Genomic DNA, 23,473 nt, shown 5'->3' with positions numbered 1-23,473 from the left:
CACTGAAATAAACATTTTTCTAAACCTAAATGTGGGTAGTATATGTTTCTAAGAATATAAAATACTTCTCATCCCTTTGTTGCATTATAAATCTATAATATATAAGCACTAAATTCAGCAATATGCATAAATGTGCACATATATTGAAGGTGATATCTGTAGAGTATTGATTTTTGTGACATAAAATACTTGAACACAATGATTGATACTAAAGATTCACTGTGGTCAACAATTAAAGATAGGCATCTATACACAAATAGCAAGTGCAATGAGCAAATAATGCATAAGCCAGATACTTATGGAGTTAAGGTTTTTTTGTTTGTTTGGTTTTTTGCCAGTCCTGTGCTTGAGCTCAGGGCCTGAGCACTGTCCTCGGACTTTCTCAAGGCTAGAGCTCTACCACTTGAGCCTCAGCACCACTTCCGGCTTTTTTCTATATATGTGGTACCAAGGAATCGAACCCGGGTCTTCATGCATGCTAGGCAAGCACTTTAACCACTAGGCCAAACTCCCGGCCTGGAGTTAAGCTTTTATGTCTATTAGCTATAGTCTTTTCCTTCAACAGAGACTCTGGAATGCCTACCTAGTATGGTCCACTGGCGAAGTACATTTTTACAACTACTATCTAATTCTGCCTTATAAAAGTGATTGATGCTAATAAGAAGTTAGAAGGATAATTCTGGGAACAGAAGCTATTTATTCACAATATGAATATAATGCATTATGAGTCAGGAATTCCAAGAAATCAATTAGTGGTACTGGCTTAAGAATCAACCAAATGTCCTTTTTAGTACATTAATATTTTGAAACCCCACATTTTACAATAAATTTTGCATTTTACTACTACTAATTTTCAGTTTATCAAAATTGCAAAAAAATCTCCAGAAAGGAGATGTTAATCTACATACATATTAAATTAAGTATATTAGACTTGTTTGTATATCTCCTCTCAATTACATCTCTCAAATTTCCCCTTACTGATATATTTGCCATGTCTAAAATGTTTGTCATTTGTCACTTAAGTGCTGAGAAAGAAATGTTCAGAATTAAAGAATTAAAGAGAAAATTGTCTAAGTAGAAAATTTTGTAGAAATAATTTACTACTATATAATCTTCCAGAAACAAAAAAACATCAGGAAACAGTTATTCTGTATAATCTTTTCTGTTGAAACAGAAAGTGAGATTGAACTGCGTTTTTTCCAATGGCACACATTCTTGGCTACTGACATATTCAATTATCCAAGCTTCTGAATTCTCTGCCCAGCCCAAGAAACAATTCTTTTTTTTTTTTTTTGGCCAATCCTGGGCCTTGACCTCAGGGCCTGGGCACTATCCTTGGGATTTTTCAAGGCTAGAGCTCTACCACTTGAGCCACAGCACGATTTCTGGCTTTTTGCAATGTGGTACTGAGGAATGAATCCAGGTCTTCGTGTATGCTAGGCAAGCACTCTGCCACTGGCTAGATTCCCAGCCCCCAAGAAACAATTCTATGAAATGGTACCTAAAATATGTGTTCTGAGAAAAGGTTTTACATGTATAACAAGATGGGAGGGAGTTTGTTAACACTGCCTCTTTGTTCACTTTTCTTTACTAATGTATTTAAAAAAAAAAAACTAGGCTTGCACTCTTCTCAAGACCCCTCCGCTGAAATTCAAACAAGACAGATGTTATGAGAGTAACCCCCAATGATATAATAATCGAAACAGATTTTTCTTTTCAACATCAGAATTTGAATTGTGCAAAAGTAAAAAACCTCCCATGAAAGCAAATGATGTGAAAGACTGCAAACAAAAGGAGGTGCCAGGTTCATTGAAATTTCCTTACACATGGAATTATAGCCTCTCAATTTTAAATATATTGAAAAAATCTTCTCTTTCAAAATTGCTTATTTGTTAATTTATTAGTCTTGTAAAGTATGCAGTCTGATGTCAGCTACATCAGTCTATTACCATAACACTAAGAGTTACTTTAAAAATACTATTCAGGGCCTGGAGTTTGGCCTAGTGGTAGAGTGAGTGCTTGCCTAGCATGCACAAAGGCCCAAGTTCGATTCCTAGGTACCATATACATACAAAAGAGCTGGAAATGGTGCTGTGGCTCAAGTGGTAGAGCTCTAGCTTGAGAAAAGTCAAAGGACAGTGCTCAGGCCCTGACTTCAAGCCCCCATGACTGGCAAAATAATAATAATAATAATAATAATAATAATAATAATAATAATATAAAAATAAAAATACCATTCAAAACTAGGTGCCAGTGGCTCACGCCTGTAATTCTAACTATTTAGGAGGCTAAGATCTGAGGATCGTGGTTCAAAGCCAGTCCCGGCACTAAAGACCCTGATACTCTTCTCTCTAACCACTAGAAAAATGGGAAGTGGCGCTGTGATCCAAGGGTAGGATGGTAGCCTTGAGCTCTGAGCTCAGGAACAGCACTGAGGCCGTGTTCATGTCCCCCCCACAAAAAAAAATACTATGCAAATATTCTCCATTGAACTTAACATTTTATCAAATTTAGATGATGGATATAGTTTAAAGAAGTATATAATTTGCTATCATGTGGCCATTATTATAGTTGATCATTTTGGGGATCATGTTTTTTTTTTTTCATGATATTGCATCCTTGCAAGCAATGCTTAACAGCATGCTTTCCATATTGGTATTATGAATTTATTATTAGTTTTTTCCAGATCTGTTTAAAATAATTCTTTGTCTTGATGAAAATTCTCAAAACTTTCCCTTCCCTTGCTTCCTTCCTTTTTTCTTTCTGTCCTTCCAGTAATCTTCTCTCCCTGTCACCCATTTCCCTCTTGCTTTCTTTGAATGGAATGCCACGGAAATTATTCTACAGAAAAAATGGCTAAAGAATAGAGATTTTTACTTCATGATGTACAAAATTCTCAATCTAAAAGAGGTTAGAAAAGTATTCGATTTTCTTAATTGACTACAACTTTGATTATTATCAAGATACAATATTCCATCAATTTTCTCTCTGAAATTTTGCAAGTAATTTATGATTACTGGAATAATTCCTGTAGTCATATAAATATTATTTGGCTCAAAAATGAAGTTCCGACACTCTGTAAACCTTTCATCACCTCTCTTTCTCTCTCATCTTTTCTATGTGTATGTCTGTATGTATGTATGTGTGTGCACATCCATAGGAACATGCGTATTGCTGGTCCACTTAGGAAAGGGGCATAGGACAAGAATTAAATAGTACTTATTATTCATCTCAATAAAAATTAAGACAAGAAGTGATTTCTAATCAAGGAATAGGTCAGAAATTGTAATTATATTTATGTTGGTCAGGAATGAATCAAGACAATTCTCAGTACAAATTAAATGGCTTCATTAATGTTCACCAATAAAACCCGTGGTACATACAGATAAATGGAACTGTGACAGTGTATAACTGGGTTCTTTTTATATAATCCAGGCACTGTTAATATCTACAGAATTGTCTTTCACAGTATGTCTTTTGTTCATAGACTTACTACATTCTGTATTAAATATCCAGGAAGAACAAATAATTAACATAATAAAACAAAGACAAGAAAGGTCATTGTATTTTAAGATGAACTAATCAGAAGTGATTTATTTATGGAGGATGAATACAGAAATATTCAAAAACACATTTGACATCTTCTAAAATAGCAAGTATTATCTTCTCTATGAAATTGAAGTGGAAAGTCAGACAAAACAAAGATATGATATAAAATATAGCAAAGTTGCATGAAAAAGGAAGGCCTATTAACATGAATAACTCAAAGAATATAAAACCGTGAGAGTAAAAGTGAAAGCAGACTGTCATGCATATCATCCATAGGAAGTCAAAGAAACAATAGAAAGCTAAAATATTTCCAAAATAAAGAAAAAAGAATCATTATTTGAAAAGTATACTTACAGTTCTATTAAGAATCATTTAGTGGATCCCAATGTTTAAAATAGAGTGAACTAGTTATGATTTTTTTAGTAGTTATGATTTTTAATGATCAAGAACATACAGTAAACTCTTCCTTAATATTAGATAAGATACAGGACAATTTTGAGTTATTTTGCCCACATTTCCAATTTTGCAAAGTAAAAAAGAAATCACTTGTCTGGTAAGAAAAAAACTAAGTTATTCTGATTTAACCGGGTTAGGATAATATTGTTGATGCTGCCAGACAGCACCCTTTATTTTATCTATTTTAATAATAAGCAATAGTTAATATTAACCTGTTAGATAACAATTTACCAGACAGCATCTAAATGAACTAAATATTATTTTGGAGATTACATTTCATTATTTTTCTATGATAAACTAAAATCATCCCTACTAATTTAGGTTATCCCTTTGAGTTTATAACTTTACAATGTAATGCTACATAAGTGTTCACAGATTACATGTATATCATTTAGCAATTCTTATGAAGAACTAGATATCAATTACTGTTTATTTTTCTCTGTTTCAAGTCAACACTCTTACTATATGTGTATTTACCATCTTACTGCCTCTCGTTTTTCAGCAGGAAGAAACTCAGTGATAGAATGAATGAGGATGAGGGCAAAATGTAAATGGAAGAACTGGTATTTGACATAAAAGTCAAGCATTTCTAATGCCTCCAGAGTGACTGTGTATGGTTTAGTTTACTTTTTACATTGTATTAAACCTGGTTTGAACAAAACACATTATTCTAAAAATCTACTATAAATTCATCCTTGGGATGATTTTGAAACTTGAGTCACAGAGAAAAAGAACAGAATGACATCAAAAAAGAACAGAATGTTTGGTGATGCACTGGAGAAGTGCCAGCAGACATGTGAGGCCACTTGGCTCCCCGTAAGACCAAATTGTAAAAAGCACAAAGCTCTGGTAACTTTTTTATGCAACTTTCCCTATGAACTTTTGATGGAACTACATAGTTTAATATGTCTCTAACTGCAGCCCATTTCTGGCCATAAGAAAAGAGCAAATATTCTTTTTACTTCATAGTTTGCTCACCAATTAGCCTATTTTCTCAATGAGCCATGAGTTCTTCTAATCACAGAGACAAGGACTAATTAATCTTGTGCTCCACATTTATCACAGGGTATGAAACAAAGTGGGTGCTCATGGGATTTTCTGTAATATTTTCCATACCGCAGATAATAATTATTTACATCTTTTTCATATGCCATGATGGCTGACAAGTCTTTAGAGTCATTATCGCGAGTTCATCATTTTCTTCACCCTGGAGAAGAAAGGAGCGGATCGGGATCGCTCGTTGCCCAGGCCAGAAAGCTCTTCAGGGGACTGGGTATCAGCCATCCGCATCACAGTGGGCTCTGTGGTGGAGGCCTTTAGGGAACAAGAGCCCCCCGCCTCTACCTGGGCAGGCTGCACACTCTCTTGGAGTTGGGCATCTTCAAAGATTTTCTGCTCCTCGCTCTCTTCAGTGGTGGAAGGGCCTGGCAGGTGTGAAGTGGCCTCAGCAGCAGGGGTCTCGGGGAGTGCTGGCATCTGGCCCAGGCACTCCATGCCTTCCCCCAAAAGCAGGACCAGGAGTTCCTGCAGCTCCTTCTTCTTCTGCTCCTTCTCCTGGGTCAGCTGCTTGACACAGTCATCTTTCTCCTTATGGAGCTTGTCTAGGACTTCTATCCCTACTTTGTACACCATTATGGAGTCATCGAGGGCTATGATGTGTTTGGATAGCTGGGAGCACTGGTGCTGGAGGTCCTCCACTGGACTCTGGTGCTCCACCTTGTCAGGCGGGGCCTGCATGAAGCAGATTTTCGCCTTCTTCTTAGACACCCGCGTGTCCTGCTTCCTGTCCCCTGATGGACCATGGTTCCTGCTCTTGGGGAACAGGGCCTGCTGCTCCAGCCTGGCCTGGCACTGGGCTGCCAGGTTGGCCAGGCACTGGCAGCGGGCCTCCTGCTCCTGCAGCTGCTGGCTGAGTTTTATTTTTCTCACCTCAGCAACTGACTTTGCTTTTATGTAAAAGGCCTGCATGACTCGTGGGTTGTCCACAGCCTCTGGGATGGTCATGGCCGCTGGAGTTGCCTCCTCAGCCCTTGCTTCTTCCTTGTCCCCTTCTTTACCTTCTCGGGGTAAAGCCAGGAAGCTCAGCTGGGCCTGGAGATGCTCCTTTTCTTCCTTACGAGCTTCCAGACACTGGGAAGTGTCCTGTAAGCTTTGGTCCTGCTCCTGCTGCTCCAGCAGCTGGGTGTGCCTCAGCAGGTGCTGCTGCAGCTCCTCGTTCTCTGCACTCAGCGGCTGAGTGGAGGCCATGTTGTCTTCACGGGTGGCTCCGAGTTCCTGCAGCTGGGTCAGATATTGGGCATTGAGCTCCTGTAGATTGTGAGCCGCTTGGCTCCTTCTCTCAGCCACCTCCTTCCACTCTCCTAACTCCATCTCTCGCTGCTCCAGCTTCTCCTGGAGCTGTTTCTTCTCCTGTTGCTCTGAGGTCAGGAGGCTGGTGAGCTGGTCCTTCTCAGTGCTCAGCCTGTGGACAGCTCCCTGCAGCTGCTCCAGCTGCTCTTTCAGCTCCCTCATTTGTCCATCTGTGCATCTCTGGGTGTCAAGGATGTTGGGCTGAGACTCATCAAGCTGATCCCATTCCTCTACTTTCTTCTCTAGAATCAGCAGCCGTTCCTGCTGCTCCAGGTTTTGGAGATTGAGCCTCTGATTTTCCTGTATCTGGATTTTAAGTTGTTGCTGCAGGTTCTTGAAATCTTCCTGCATCTGGCAGACCTGGGCCTGGTGCTGCTGATCATCCTGAGATGGTCCTGCGGGGCACTGCGCCTCTGCCAGCTGCTTCTCCATTTCTGCTAGCTTCTTTTCTAGATCCACCATCTGCCACAGGTCTTCCTCCCACTCCTCTGTGAGTTGGTCCATCTCCTGTGAGAGCCACCGTACCTTCTCTGTCCACGTGGACCTCTCCACCCTCAATGCACTCACCACATTTTTCATATACTCTACTCTTCCTTTCAGTACTGCCCGCTCCTCTAGTGCTTGTTGGAATTTCTCACGTCTCAATTTCATGTCTGACTGCTGGGTACAGAGCATGTCCAGCTTCCCCTGCAAGGCTGCATTCAGCTCCTGCAGGTTGTCACAGCTTCTGCTCTTTGCTTCAAGCTGCAGCTTCACATCACCCAGACCTTGGATGAGCTGTCTGTTCTTCTGCTCAGTGTCCTCGTGCGTGGTGGTGAGCGCAGATAAGGCCAGCTCCAGGTCTAAGCTGTGCTGCTGAGAAGCCTGCAAGCGGCTGGTCAGATCTTCATGTTCCGCTTGACTTTTGTTGGCTTCCTTTTCCATGTGGGCCAGGGCAGATTGTAAGCGGCCTTCCTCTGAAACCAACCTCTGGATGGCTACCTTGTGGTCTTCTAACTCTGCTTTCAGCATTTCTTGCTCCTGGGCCATCTTCTCATTTTCTTCCTGCTGTTGTTCCTGCAGGTCTTTTTTTTCTTGCTTCAGTTGGTGGATTTCACTGAAGAGATGCTTGTGTCTTAGTCTGCTCCAGTCCAGGGCCAGTAGCAGGCATTGGTAGCGAATCTCCAGATCTGTGACACTCTTGACCCAGGCTGCCCCGACTGTGCCCGAAGGCAGGCAAGTCTCAGGGTCAACGTGGTCTCTAGCTGCACCCTCACGTGAATTACAGGCCCCAGTGGTGTTGGTCTTGGGGTTACCTCCCTTTTCATTTTTTTTTTTAATCCTGAATTTTTCAGTTCCATGAAGACAATTGTTCTGCTGCTCTTCCTGCAGACCTTTTTGTTCTTCATTGCCTTTTTTTGGTCTTGATTGTTCAGATGTGCTAGCTCTGGGACGGGAAAGATGGATGGGCCACATTCCCAGGCTGTGAAATCTCCTGTGGTTTCCCACTCACTCACTAATAAATGTGTTTATTCTAGTATATCGCCGAATCACCCGGATTCTCTTGGTCACCACTCAGCCACCTCTACTTCCAACAGCTGCTGGTAGTGGTGTAAGCCTACAGAGGAAATCCCAGTGTTAATAAACAACATGAAAGTGGGCGTGGCCCCAAGTCTCCTATCCCATTGGTCGGAAAGAAACAGGAAATAATAGGGGGTGTGACCAGAGTCTTGTGATCCAGGCAGAATGGGTGGAGTCATGATGACAGCTGCTCCTACAGTCCCAACCCCATCTAACTGTTCAGTTTTGTTGGGGCAAGAGTAAAACCTGCTTTAGTTGGACAGGAGCAGTTTTACATACACCTTTCATGGCTTCCCTCACACAACTGTGGCCTCCAGAGTTTCCCACAGGCTTTCAGTTGTCCTCTAGGAAGGGATACCAAGAAACACAGCTCTCTCCCTACAACGTGTCCTCCTGTTGTCACTCCATACAGAAGTATCTTTCATTGTCACCATATTTACTGACATTTGTATTCTGATCAGGGAGTCCCTGAGGCTCAGGATGCTCTTCCAGACCTGAGGGACTGGAGGCTCAGAGACATCATAGAACCAGGGCTCCTCTCGACGAGTATTGGCCATGCTGCTCCTGTAGGCCATACCTGGCACATTTTTTACATACTTTGGCTGGTGACAGAGGAATCAGAAAGACAATTATGGGGAAAAGGAGGATGTTGAAGAACTCTAGGTAGGTAATTTAAATAAAACATGAACATGTTGAGCTCAGCATGGTGGCTCAGGCTTGTAATCCAAACTACTCAGGAGGCTGAGCTCTGAGCATCAAGATTCAAAGCCAGCCTAGGCACAAAAGGAGCTGAGAGTCTCATCTCCAATTAACCTTTAGAAAATGGGGAAGTGGGTCTGTGGCTCAAGGGTAGGGCCATAGCATTGAGCTGAAAAGCTCAGGGACAATGCCCAGGCCCAGGGGTAGGGTGGTAACCTTGAGCTGAAGAGCTCAGGGACAGCACCCAAACTAGAGTTCAAGCCCATAACCCCCCCCAAAAAAAAGTTTGCTCTATTCTTTCCTGTCAGTACTATACTGATACTGTACCTAGAAAATGTTGTTAAAGCCTAGTCCTCCTAATCTATTTTCTTCTGCTAGCATATCCAACAGCTACGAATCACATAGATTCTGAGTAGCATATTAAAATGTGCAACTAAACCAGTAAAAATTATTTATGGATTATTAATGCATGAAAATCTTAACATGCAACTGATGTGAAATCAAATTCTTTTAGAATACACATTTCCCAAGGCCAATGTGTATTTTACACTTAAACATATCTTAAACTGGCTGTTTTATTTGCTTAGCAGTTTTTTACGGCTACTGGCAGTCACTCCACAACATAGTATTAGACTGTATTCTCCCTGAGGACTAAGGATTTATTCATTCTGAGATCCCCTGTGTCAAACAGAGTGGCTTGGTTTAATAAACATTTGAATCTACTTTCCCAAATAGTTTATTTGATATTGCTAACTAGTGTTACTTGCTCTGTTGGAGTTTGCACTTACAAACATGTCTGTCATTAAACTGAGGCTCCTTGAGATATAGTAGATAATATTTTATTTAGCTTTTTATTGGATATTTATTGTATGTTTTCTAGGAGGAACTTACAGAAGAAAGGAGCTAATTTAATTTTTTACTTCAAAGAATGTATTCATAAACCATTCTAAATTCCACAGGGTGAGATGTTTAGACTTACATTGCATTTAACAATAGAAATTGAAAGACTTTAACTTGGGCTTTAGCTATAGCCATCTAAAAAAATGACTTTTTTTTCCTTTCCACTGATTTTTCTTTATTCTAAGCACTCTGCTTTTCTTTTATTTTTCCTTTCTGACTTGCTTTTTTTTAAAAAAAAATTTAAGATTGCTGAAGGGTTAGAAATTCATCAACCTTACTTCAAGGAGACGCTTATAATCCCATATTTATCTTAGCAATGTTTATCATACCCAGAATATGTTATTACCTTAAAGGTCCATGTTTAGATAAATTAGTAAAGACAATGTTACCTCAGCACAGTGCGCACACACACATTTTTGTTTTCCTTATGCTATCCTGTCCTTTGTGACGACACAGAGGACCTATTAGAAATTACCTTAATTGACACATGTTGGTCATGTTAAGATAAAGACCATATGGCTGATCTCAATAGTGAGTGTATCACAATGGAAGATGAGAGTAGAATAGAGGTCACTAGTGATTGGGTAGAACAGGAAAAAGGGGGAGGGGAACAAGTTGTTCAATGAGCACAATTGTTTAATACAAGGAATAAGCTCTCATGTTCTCACATTCCAGCAAAGTGAATTGAAAATAACAAAATACTATATGTTGCAAATCATTAGACAAGAAGATTTTGAATGCATGCATGGCAAATAAATAAAGTTTAAATTCATGGGTCTGCTAATTACTTCCTATAAATCATTACTCAGGATATTGTTAAATCAAAGCATTCCAGAGCACTTACATAAATGTATAACAATACTCAGATTTAATCAATTCTCTCGAAATTATTATGATTAGACAACAGATTTACCTGATTAATGATTAATATATGGCTTATCTCATCCTCAAAAAAATCACAGACACACTAACTTTATTTTTAAGACAGCATCTACATTTAGCCATTTTTAGACCAAATATGTACAAATTGTGGTAGATAAATTCAAGCCACATCACTGTTGCTTTTTATTTGTTGATGAAAACATGAAAGATTTTTACTGAAACACCTATTCTCTTTTATGGTGTCTGTGGCAAATTCCGTGTGTGTGTGTGTGTGTGTGTGTGTGTGTGTGTGTGTGTGTGTGTGTGTGTTGATCAACTGTATATAAATTTATATACAATTTCACTTCTTTCAACCATTGCTCCTCCACCGCTTCCTACAATCTTCCTAATTTTGTAGGATATATTGGATTCTTATCAGTATTTCCCCCTCTTCTCTTTTCTTTCATCACTTGACCCAACCCACCTCTTTTGAGTATCTGCAAACTGGTGTTTATTTTGCTACTTTTTGATCTTGGTTTTCTAAAGAATTGCACTATTTTAGATCTCCCATAAATCTACCATTTTTTAGCCATTATAGTTTTATACATTTGTATAAGATTCAGCATATTTACTTGTGAATCTTGTGTCCATATATAAGGGAAACATTCTTTTTCTATATAGGTTTGACTTACATTATTTAACATATTCTTTTTCAAGTCTTTCCATGACTTCACAACTGGAACAATGTCATTCTTCTGATGCATATGTAAAATCCTATTGTATATATTCCACATCTTTAAAAATATATTTATCCATTGAGGGGCATCTGGGCGATTTTATACTTTGGTAATAGTGAATAGTGCTTAGTTTGCATTTTGCAGGGGTAAAAGTTTACAAATCTAGTACTAGGATTACTGGATCATTTATTGTTTGATCTTTTTTTTTTTTTTGCCAGTCCTGGGCTTGAGCTCAGGGCCTGAGCACTGTCCTTGGACTTTCTCAAGGCTAGAGCTCTACCACTTGAGCCTCAGCATCACTTCTGGCTTTTTTCTATGTATGTGGTACCGAGGAATCGAACCCGGGTCTTCATGCATGCTAGGCAAGCACTTTAACCACTAGGCCAAACTCCCGGCCCTTGTTTGATCTTTTTATAGACACCTAGGTCACCTGTGTTTCAATCAATATAGCATATAATTTCTTTTCAGCCTCTTACTTTGTGCAACGTATTTGAAATTCACCTTATCTACAAAACTATACTGAAACTAAAAATACTTTCACAGTCATTGTAAGTGATATAGAGCACTTACTGAGAAAATACATTTTATACATGCTTGTATCAAACCTTTCTGTTGTTTCATGTGTTGATTTTAATATTCCACATTTACATGAAGGAATGTATGTCTATGAGGCTTATTTACAAAATGTTGATAGAATATAATATTATAAGCTATAGAAAATCTGTGTACGCATGCATATGCCAGATCTAGGTCTTCAACTCAGTTGCTGGGCACTGTCTTTGATCCTTCTATGCTTAATTGTAGTGTTATATCACTTGAGACTGAGCCACAGTTCCTCTTCTGACTTTTTGCTGGTTAGAGATATGAATCTCACAGTCTTTCATGTCTATGCTAGCTTTGAATTGGGATCCTCAGATCTTAGACTCCTGAGTAGCTAGGATACTGTAAGTGATCCAAGAGCATCAGGTTTAGAAATTCATTAGATGCTGGGTTGGTATTTTTTTTTTACCAGTCCTGGGCTTGAGCTCAGGGCCTGAACACTGTCCTTGGACTTTCTCAAGGCTAGAGCTCTACCACTTGAGCCTCAGCACCACTTCCGGCTTTTATCTATGTATGTGGTGCCAAGGAATCAAAACCAGATCTTCATGCATGCTAGGCAAGAATTTTAACCACTAGGCCAAACTCCCGGCCTTTGTTGGTATTTTTTACTTGCAATCCATGTGCTACATTTTTATTTCAGCTACTTACCAGTTAATTAAGTAAACATTTTCTCATTGAGTAGTTTTTTTTATTTGAATATTTGGATTATGGTCCTAGAGAAAAGGTGCCCAATCTGCTTAAGAATTTCCTCTATTTTTTATATATTTTTATTGTAATTAATAAAAGGGTTACATGATATTTGCCAGGTAGAAGGTGTATTAATGCACATACATTGATACCCTTTCACATGTCTTGGTACCCATTACCCTCCCCCCAAACCCCAACCCCCCGTCTTGGTTTTCCCACCTTCCATATCAAATTTCAAATAGCCAAATACAAATAAATTCAATATATCAGATAACAAAGTGAGATACTGTAACAATATGAGATACCCAAGGGACAGCAAAGGAGATGAGAGATAACATAGTACATTAAGAACAACAATCATTCATTATATGGCTTTTGTTTCAAGATCCTGGAGGTCCTTTCAATTAGCTTCATACTATATGGCCTTATGTATGTTTTGCTCTATTGCAGATCTCTGCTAGTAGAGCCCAAGGTTTCTACTGATTATGACAAATGAGGGCTACTTTTGGTTTTCTACTGCTTAATTGGAAATAAAGGGTCTCATGGCTGGCTTTGAACTGTGATCCTCAGATCTCAGCCTCCTGAGTAGCTAGGATTTACAGGCATAAGCCTGGTACCAGGCATATCTTCAAACTTTTGACCAAACCAGTTATATAGACTTAAGCTATTCGGTAGGTCTAACCGTTTATCTTTTCCTTTCAGAACTGCAAATCTTCACAGTACCTTTATCCATTGTTCTTATCAAGTTTATTGAGGGTTCTCCTTCCCTTTTTTTTCTATTTCTTTTTTTATTGTAATTAGTAAAAGGGTTACATGATATTTGCCAGATAGAAGGTGCATTAATTCACATACATTGATACCCTTTCACATGTCTTGGTACCCATTACCCTCCCCCCCACACCCCCTACCCTTCTTGGTTTTCCCCCTTCCCTATCAAATTTCAAATAACCAAATACAAATAAATTCAATATATCAGATAACAAGGTGAGATACTATAACAATATGAGATAACCAAGGGACAGCAAAGGAGATGAGAGACAACATAGTACATTAAGGACAACAATCCTTCGCTATATGGCTTTTGTTTCAATATCCTGGAGGTCCTTTCAATTAGCTTCATACTATATGGCCTTATGTATCAAGATTTTGCTCTATTGCAGATCTCTGCTAGTAGCGCCCAAGGTTTCTACTGATTATGACGAATGAGGGAAACCATTGAGCCTAAGTTCCTTTGAGTCTGGCTAACTTCACTTAATATGATATTTTCTAAGTGTTTCCATTTCCTAACAAATGGGGCAATGTCATTCTTTCTGACAGCAGCATAGAATTCCATTGTGTAAAGACTTAAAGAGAGTCTTCTCTGAAGAGAAACAAAAATGGCCTATAGACACATGAAGAAATGCTCAACATCTCTGGTCATAAAAGAAATGCAAATCAAAACAACTCTAAGATTCCACCTCACTCCAGTTAGAATGGCCAGGATCAGGAAAACGAATAATAACAGATGCTGGAGGGGATGTGGCCAGGAGGGATCACTACTACACTGTTGGTGGGAGTGCAAATTCGTTCAACCACTATAGAAAGCAGTGTGGCAGTGCCTCAAAAGGCTAAACATAGAACTCCCCTATGACCCAGCAATTCCACTATTTGGCATTTACCCAACCATCCAGAAACAAGGGCATAATAAATCCACTAGCACAACAATGTTCATTGCAGCACTATTCACCATAGCAAAGATACGGAACCAATCTCCTTCCCTTTCTATCCATGGATGCCAATTCCTTGTTCAGTCCTATGTATTCCATGTGTGTGTGTGAGTGTGTGTGTGTGTGTGTGTGTGTGTGTGTGTGTGTGTGTGCATGCGCGTGCGTGCGCCATTATGGCAGTTCTGGGATTTGAACTCAGGGGCAGTGCCCAGGCCCTTCTTTTGTGAAAGGCCAGCACTCTGCCACTTCAGTTTATAACTTCATTTCTGACTTTTAAGTGGCTAGAGATTAAGAGTCTCACAGATTTTTCTGCCAAGGCTGATTTTGAACCATGATCCGCAAGCCTCCGTTTCCAGAGTAGCTAGGAATACAAGCATGACCCATTACCACCCAGACTATCTGTCATTTTTATTTATTAGATTTCCCTATGAATTCACTGTGCTTTATCTTTCTAAATTTAACTGATTCAATCTGTATATTTATGTATTGACACTAAAGCATAAACCCAAGGAAGGCAAAAATCCCTGGAATGTAGTAATCTCTTAATATTCATTCATACAATGTGTTTACTATATAAAACTAGTCTAGAGTATAACCAGATACAGTAACACAAATGTATTCAGTTTTATGAAGAGATTTTATGTGAGAACACATTATTAGGATGCTTTTATATGACAAGCTAGATATGTTTTATTCAGCAATCATATATTTTTTTCAGCAGTGTAGAGCTATGATTTTTATAAGCAGATGGTTAACAGGTGGGGTGTGTAATTTGAATAAACAAGTAAATAAAAATGCTTAACCCATAAAATAAGTTGAGTAGATGAATAGAATTTTTAAAGATTAGTTATCCTATTTCAAAAAAAATGCATTTTAGATGAAAGATATTTGAGAAACAAATCTTTAGACCATAGCAGTATAAGTTTGGAGCTTGCTACAGATGTGTAAACTGAAAATAAAATCAAAGAAGGAAAGAATCATGATTCTCATTTTTACTGGATAACATCAGCCTTTTTGATTTACACAGAATTTATTGATAAATGAATTCCATTTACATTTTTTAACTTTTATTTTTAATAATTTGAAAGACAGAGAATTCATGATTTGTCAGTTTTTAACAGGCCATGTTTTACAACCATATTTTACTTTTATCGTGTGTGTGTATATGGGCGAGAGTGTATATTGTAATAGTTCTTATTAATTCCATTTGCAAATAAGTTGAAGCTACTAAGTTTAGAAACTCCACTTATTTGGATGATCTTCAAAAAAAGAATTAGCTGGTCAGTCTATAATTACCATAATCAAGACATTATACAGTGATTAAGTATTAATATGTGATAAAATTTGACATTTAGGTCCTGGCAAACTTCTCAATAATATCTTGCTTTGCTTAGATCTGAGATGCAGGAAGTGGTGTTAGGGCTCAAGTAGTAGAGTGGTAGCCAGCTGTGAGTGGAAGATTTCAAGGACAGAGTTCAGACCCTGAGTTCAAGCCCTGTAAATGACAAGAGAAAGAAAAGAAAGAAAGAAAGAGAGAGAAAGAGAAAGAAAGAAAGGAGAAAGGAAGAAAGAAAGGAAGGAAGGAAAGGTCTGAGATGCAGCCTAGGTATTACTTTTTTTCCTTCCTCTTTATTTTTGCCTTTTTATTTGCTCCTAGAGTTTTTTATCTTTGTTTTTTTAAAGATATTAATATCCTTGATTATTGACTAATTAGAATGATTGGTGTTGTTTTTTGTTTTATCATAATATAATTTAATTAATATATTTTGAAAATAAATGACAGTTATTTTTAGTAGGTTATGTCAGCAGATGTAATTTTTTGCCTAATAATTAGTGACTTTTAGGATTTTTCTTGGTTAAGTTTATGCTTATCAATCATCTACCAAGGTAAGGTAAATTTTAATAAAGGTGTGTTAACTCTACCCCTATGTGGTTGGCTCACACCTGCAGTCCTAGCTACACAGGAGGCTGAGAAGTGAGGATCAAGTTTGTAAGCCAGCCTCTGCACAAATGTAAAATAACCTCTAGAAAACGGGAAGTGGGGCTTGGCTCAAGGGTAAGGCGGGAGCTAAGAGTTTAAGAGCGCAGGGACAATGCCCAGGCCCACTTGTAGAGTAGAAGCCTTTAGCTGAAGAGCTCTGGGACAGCACCCAGGAAAAGTTCAAGCCCCATGACCCACAAGAAAAAATAAAAAAGCAGTGGTAACTCTAAAGCTCATTTAATTAAAATTAATAGTAATAAAATATTAAATCATTAAACTGTTAAACTGTTCATTAAATAATATACTTATAGATGTACAAATATATATTTTACCATGGCTACATTATTTAAACATTTTAAAATTTTATAAAACACAACCAGACCTTAGGTATATTTACCATAGAATTAAAGAATGTCCTAAGTCATATTAGGAATATCTGCTGTAAAAAATAATTCATGTTTCTGTACAATATGACGTGAACATACAAGAAATATTTATTTGATATGTCAAGAACAGGTATCTAGAGCCATTATTTTATTTTATTTATTTCTTTTTTTTAGTCGTGGGACTAGATCTCTGGGTTTGGACACTGTTCCTGAGCTCTTCAGCTCTAGGCTACCGCCCTACACCTGAGCCACTGCACCATTTCCAAAATTCATTATTTTACTATATAAATCATAGGCCTAATTATTATTAGATATAAATAATTTAGAAAAGGTTTTACTGAGTATAAGTAAATTCTTAGAGCCATTTACTTATTGAGATTATATTAAAACTGTATGGAAAAGAATAACTTCAATTTTAATTGAAGTAGTCCAAAACTTCATGAATAAAAGGATATTTTAACTCCTTCAATATCACCTTAATTTAGACGTTTCTGGTCCCTGCTCATTACAAGGTGAGAAAATGGGATTGAATTCACTGGAGTTACTATGCTGCCTCACTGCGATTAACAAAATCATTGAACTTTATATCACTTTGAACAAACTGCCATTCCTCCCTCCTCACCGTGCATGCACAGGAATAATGATTTATAATAAGCAAGCTATTCTTTAATAAGAGATTTCTCAGGTGGTTGCTGGGGTAGAATGCTGGGTTCCAGTGAAGCAATCACTTCTGTTCTTCAATGTCCTCGGCGCTGAGCACAGAGTCTCAGCACAAGGAGAAAAGGAATTACATTTATCAAATTTAAGTTTTTATCTCCCTTCTATTAGGAGAGGCAGGAAAATATTATTAACCCTCCACTATCGCTTATTTTATAACTTATGGTCAGTATATCTGTGGGAAAAGAAGCATCAGTCTTTACATACCAAACTCATTTTTATTTATGCAATTGTGCATGTCTTCTCTAACACAGAGTTGATAACTTCTGAGCACTTCCAACTTTGGCTTTTGTTGTTGTTGTTGTTTTTGCCCCTTTTTTTCTTTTTTTTTTGGAATTAATAAAAGGGTTACATGATATTTGCCAGATAGAAGGTGCATTAATTCACATATATTGATAGCTTTCACATGTCTTGGTCCCCATTACCCACCCCTCCAACCCCCTGTCTTGATTTTCCCCCCTTCGCTGTCCAATTTCGAATTACCAACTACAAATAAATCCAATATATCAGATAACAAAGTGAGATACTGTAACAATATGAGATAACCAAGGGACAGCAAAACAGTTGAGAGATAACATGGTACATTAAGAACAACAATCATTCGTTATATGACTTTTGTTTCAAGATCCTGGAGGTCCTTTCAATTAGCTTCATACTATATGGCCTAATGTATGTTTTGCTCTATTGCAGATCTCTGCTAGGAGAGCCCAAGGTTTCTACTGATTATGACAAATGAGGGAAACCATTGAGCCAAAGATCCCTTGAGTCTGGCTTACTTCACTTAATATGATCTTTTCTAAGTCTTTCCATTTCCTAACAAATGCGTACATGTCTTTTTTTCTGACAGCAGCATAGAATTCCATTGTGTACAAATACCACAACTTGTTGATCCACTCATCAACTGAGGAACATCTAGGTTGGTTCCATATTTTTGCTATGGTGAATAGTGCTGCAATGAACATTGTTGTGTTAGTGGATTTAGTATGCCCTAGATTCTGGATGGTTGGGTAAATGCCAAGTAGTGGATTGCTGGGTCATAGGGGAGCTCTATGTTTAGGCTTTTAAGGCACTGACACACTGCTTTCCATAGTGGTTGAATGAGTTAGCACTCCAACCAACAGTGTAGTAGGGATCTCTCCTGGCCACATCCCCTCCAGCATCTGTTGTTATTAGTTTTCCTAATCCTGGCCATTTTAACTGGAGTGAGGTGGAATCTTAGAGTTGTTTTGATATGCATTTCTTTTATGACCAGAGATGTTGATCATTTCTTCATGTGTCTATAGAAGAAGACTCTCTTTAAGTCTTTGGCCCATTTTTTAATGGGATGTTTGTTACTTTGGGGATTAGTTTTGGAGTGATTTAATTTTTTGAGCTGTTGATATATTTTAGATATGAGGCCTTTGTCCTTTGTTTGGTTGGTGCAGATCTTCTCCCACTCTGTGGGCTTCCTAATTAATTTACTAGCTATTTCCTTTGCCATACAAAAGCTCTGCAGTTCAATGTAGTCCCACTTATCCAGACTTTCTCTGATTTGTTGTGTTTCTTGGTCCTGATTGAGAAACTTTCGACCTGTGCCAAGGAGACCTAGTGTGTCTCCTATTCCTTCTTGTAAAGTTTTCAGTGGGTCAGCTTTTACCTCGAGGTCTTTGATCCATTTGGAGTCAATTCTAGTGCAGGGTGACAAAGAAGGATCCAACTTTACTTTTCTGCAGGTGCTTAACCAGTTCTGCCAGCACCACTTGTTGAAGAGGCTGTCTTTCTTCCAGTCTATTTTTTTGGCTCCCTTGTCAAAGATTAGGTGGCCATAGGTCTGTGGTTTAATATCTGGGTCTTCAGTTCTATTCCATTGGTCTTCAGGCCTTTTCTTGTGCCAGTACCAAGCTGTTTTGATTATAATAGCTCTGTAATAGAGTCTAAAGTTTGGAATTGAAATTCCTCCTGTGCTGTTCATTCTGCTAAGAAGTGTTTTTGCTATACGGGGTCTTTTATTATTCCATATGAAATTTTGGATTGCCTCTTCTATTTCTTTAAAGAATGCCATTGGGATGTTGATGGATATTGCATTGAATTTGTAGATAGCCCTTGGCAAGATTGTCATTTTCACAATGTTGATTCTTCCAATCCAGGAGCATGGGAGGTTTTTTCCATTTCCTTAGTTCTGCTTTAATATCCTTTTTTAGTGTTTTAAAGTTTTCATAAAAAAAGTCCTTTACATTCTTAGTTAAGGTAATTCCTAGGTACTTTATTTTTTTTGAGGCTATTGCGAAAGTAGTTGCTTTCCTGATTATTGCCTCGTTCCTCTCACTCTTGGCTTTTGGTCTGTAAGAAATGTGGCTGAATTTTAGCTTCTCTATTAGATATTTTTTGTTATAGGCAAATATTCAAAAAGATCTAAAAGAAAATGTAAGGAATCCCAAAGTTTAACCATTGTCAAGATTTTCACATGTAAATTTCAATAATTTCAAAAATTAATTTTAAACTAATTAAATATATATCTAGCAGTTGTTTTTGCTTTTATTTTTTTATTGTAATTAGTAAAAGGGTTACATGATATTTGCCAGATAGAAGGTGCATTAATTCACATACATTGATACCCTTTCACATGTCTTGGTACACATTTCCCTGCCCCCCCATACCCCCCACCCATCTTGGTTTTCCCCCCTTTCCTATCAAATTTCAAATAACCAAATACAAATAAATTCAATATATCAGATAACAAAGTGAGATACTATAACAATATGAGATAACCAAGGGACAGCAAAGGAGATGAGAGACAACATAGTACATTAAGGATAACAATCATTCATTATACGGCTTTTGTTTCGATATCCTGGAGGTCCTTTCAATTAGCTTCATACTATATGGCCTTATGTATCAAGATTTTGCTCTATTGCAGATCTCTGCTAGGAGAGCCCAAGGTTTCTACTGATTATGACGAATGAGGGAAATCATTGAGCCTAAGTTCCTTTGAGTCTGGCATACTTCACTTAATATGATTTTTTTCTAAGTCTTTCCATTTCCTAACAAATGGGGTGATGTCATTCTTTCTGACAGCAGCATAGAATTCCATTGTGTACAAATACCACAACTTGTTGATCCACTCATCAACTGAGGGACATCTAGGTTGGTTCCATATCTTTGCTATGGTGAATAGTGCTGCAATGAACATTGTTGTGTTAGTGGATTTAGTATGCCCTAGATTCTGGATGGTTGGGTAAATACCAAGTAGTGGAATTGCTGGATCATCGGGGAGTTCTATGTTTAGCCTTTGAGGCACTGCCACACTGCTTTCCATAGTGGTTGAACGAGTTTGCACTCCCACCAACAGTGTAGTAGTGATCCCTCCTGGCCAAATCCCCTCCAGCATCTGTTATTATTCATTTTCCTGATCCTGGCCATTCTAACTGGAGTGAGGTGGAATCTTAGAGTTGTTTTGATTTGCATTTCTTTTATGAACAGAGATGTTAAGCATTTCTTCATGTGTCTATAGGCCATTTTTGTTTCTTCTTCAGAGAAGATTCTCTTCAAGTCTTTGGCCCATTTTTTAATGGGATGGTTGTTACTTTGGAGATTAATTTGGGAGTGATTCAATTTTTTGAGTTGTTGATATATTTTAGATATGAGGCCTTTGTCTGTTGTTTGGTTGGTGAAGATCTTCTCCCACTCTGTAGGCTTCCTAATTAATATACTAGCTATGTCCTTTGCCATACAAAAGCTCTGCAGTTTAATGCAGTCCCACTTATCCAGCCTTTCTCTGATTTGTTGTGATTCTTGGTCCTTATTAAGAAAGTTTCGACCTGTGCCAAGGAGGCCTAGTGTATCTCCTATTCCTTCCTGTAAAGTTTTCAGTGTGTCAGCTTTTACCTCCAGGTCTTTGATCCATTTGGAGTTAATTCTAGTGCAAGGTGACAAAGAAGGATCCAACTTTAGTTTTCTGCAGGTGCTTAACCAGTTCTGCCAGCACAACTTGTTGAAGAGGCTGTCTTTCTTCCAGTCTATTTTTTTGGCTCCCTTGTCAAAGATTAGGTGGCCATAGGTCTGTGGTTTAATATCTGGGTCCTCAGTTCTATTCCATTGGTCTTCAGGCCTGTTGTGCCAGTACCAAGCTGTTTTGAGAATTACAGCTCTGTAATAGAGTAAAGTTTGGAATTGAAATTCCTCCAGCGCTGTTCTTTCTGCTAAGAAGTGTTTTTGCTATACGGGGTCTTTCATTATTCCATATGAAATTTTGAATTGCCTCTTCTATTTCTTTAAAGAATGCCATTGGGACACTGATGGGTATTGCGTTGAATTTGTAGATAGCTCTTAGCAAGATTGTCATTTTCACAATGTTGATTCTTCCAATCCAGGAGCATGGGAGGTTTTTCCATTTCCTTAGTTCTGCTTTAATTTCCTTTTGTAGGGTTTTAAAGTTTTCGTCAAAAAGGTCCTTTACATTCCTAGTTAAGCTAATTCCTAGGAACTTTATTTTCTTTGAGGCTATTGTGAAAGGAGTTTCTTTCCTGATTATTGCCTCGTTCCTCTCACTGTTGGCATAAAGGAAGGCAGTTGATTTTTGAGGGTTGATTTTATAGCCTGCTACTCTTCCAAAGTTTTGAATCAGCTCAAGGAGCTTGGGAGCAGAGTCTATAGGATTCTTTAAATACAGAATCATTTCATCTGCAAAGAGGGATAATTTTATTTCCTCTTTCCCTACTTGGATCCCCTTTATGCTTGCTTCTTGCCTTATTGCACTGCCTAGGAATTCTAGTACTATGTTAAAGAGGAGTGGAGAGAGTGGGCATCCTTGTCTCGTTCCTGATTTTGGAGGGAATGGCTTTAGCTTTTCACCATTAAGTGTAAACTAGCAGTGGGTTTCTCCTACACAGCCTTTATTACATTGAGGAATGTTCCATGGATTCCTAGGTTCTCCAGAGCTTTTAACATAAAGGGGTGTTGGATCTTGTCAAATGCCTTTTCCGCGTCTATTGAGACAATCATGTGATTTTTGTCCTTGCTCTCGTTGATGTGTTGAATTATATTAATTGATTTACGTATGTTGAACCAGCTTTGCCTCCCCATGATGAATCCAGTTTGATCATAGTGTATAATTTTTTTGATGAGTTGTTGTAGACGGTTGGGCAGTATTTTGTTGAGAAATTTTGCATCGATGTTCATCAAAGATATAGGTGTATAGTTCTCTTTCTTTGATGAATCTCTGTCTGGTTTGGGGATGAGGGTTATACTGGCTTCATAGAATGAGTTTGGTAAGGAACCTTCATTTTCAATTTCGTTGAAGAGCTTGAGGAGTGTTGGTGTGAGCTCTGCTTTGAAGACCTTATAGAATTCAGCTGTGAATCCATCTGGCCCTGGGCTTTTCTTAGGTGGAAGTTCTCTAATTGCCATTTCTATTTCAGAGCTTGAAATAGGCCTGTTGAGTTGGCTTACTTCTTCTTGGTTCAGTGTGGGTATGTTAATATCGGCTAGGAATTCATCCATTTCATCTAGATTCTCAAATTTGTTGGCGTAAGGTTTGAGAAGTATTCCCTCATGATATTCTGGATCTTGGTAATTTCTGTCGTGATATTACCATTTTCATCTGCGATTTTGTTTATTTCTATATGCTCTCTTCTTTTTTTGGTAAGATTTGCTAAGAACCAACTCCTTGTTTTGTTGATTCTTTTATAGTTTTTTTTGGATTCCAAATCATTTAATTCTGCTTTGATTTTAATAATTTGCTTTCTTCTACTGGGATTAGGGTTGGTTTGTTGCTCTTTTTCCAGGAGCTTAAGGTGAGACATTAGCTTGTTGGTTTGCAATTTTTCCAACTTGTTGTTGTAGGCACTCAGCGCTATAAATTTTCCTCTGAGTACTGCCTTTGCTTTGTCCCAAAGGAGTTGGTATTTTGTGTGCTCCTTACTGTTAAAGTTCATAAACTGTTGGATTTCTGTTCTGATCTCTTCGATGACCCATTGGTGATTCAACAATGTTTTTATTGTTCCCTCAATTATGAATGAGAGCTTAGCTGGGTACAGTATTCTTGGTTGGTAGTTATTTGACTTAAGGGCATGACATATATGCTTCCAGTCACTTCTTCCTTGCATGGTCTCTGCTGAGAAATCTGGGGTTATTTTGATTGGTTTTCCTTTATAGGTTACTGAACCCTTTTCCCTGGCTGCCTTTAGGATCCTTTTTTTGGTTTCTATTGATCCAGTTCGGATTACAATGTGGCGGTGGGATGTTCTTTTCTGGTCAGGTCTGTTTGGGGTTCTAAAAGCTTCTTGTATCTGGATGGGCCTCCCCTTC

At 38.2% G+C, this 23,473-nt stretch overlaps 1 protein-coding gene and 1 pseudogene across 6 annotated transcripts in view; one reads left to right on the top strand and one right to left on the bottom strand.

Annotated features, from left to right (window-relative positions):
• LOC150064157 (small ribosomal subunit protein eS27-like pseudogene) overlaps positions 1 to 23,473 on the top strand; it is a 116,237-nt pseudogene that overhangs the window by 49,687 nt on the left and 43,077 nt on the right. The gene's annotated exons all lie outside the window — the stretch shown is intronic.
• LOC150064159 (golgin subfamily A member 2-like) lies at positions 5,043 to 7,938 on the bottom strand. Its single transcript, XM_090331581.1, has 2 exons — positions 5,350 to 7,938; positions 5,043 to 5,212 (listed from the first exon to the last, which is right to left on the bottom strand). Exons 1-2 carry the CDS (start codon positions 7,807 to 7,809, stop codon positions 5,138 to 5,140), a joined length of 2,535 nt encoding a protein of 844 aa, XP_090187707.1. The 5' UTR covers positions 7,810 to 7,938; the 3' UTR covers positions 5,043 to 5,137.

This window comes from Megascapheus bottae, chromosome 4 (genome assembly GCF_031878675.1).
Source record: "Megascapheus bottae isolate mThoBot1 chromosome 4, mThoBot2.hap1, whole genome shotgun sequence".
In the NCBI taxonomy this organism is placed as follows: domain Eukaryota; kingdom Metazoa; phylum Chordata; class Mammalia; order Rodentia; family Geomyidae; genus Megascapheus; species Megascapheus bottae.
This window is presented reverse-complemented; position numbering and strand designations above follow the sequence as displayed.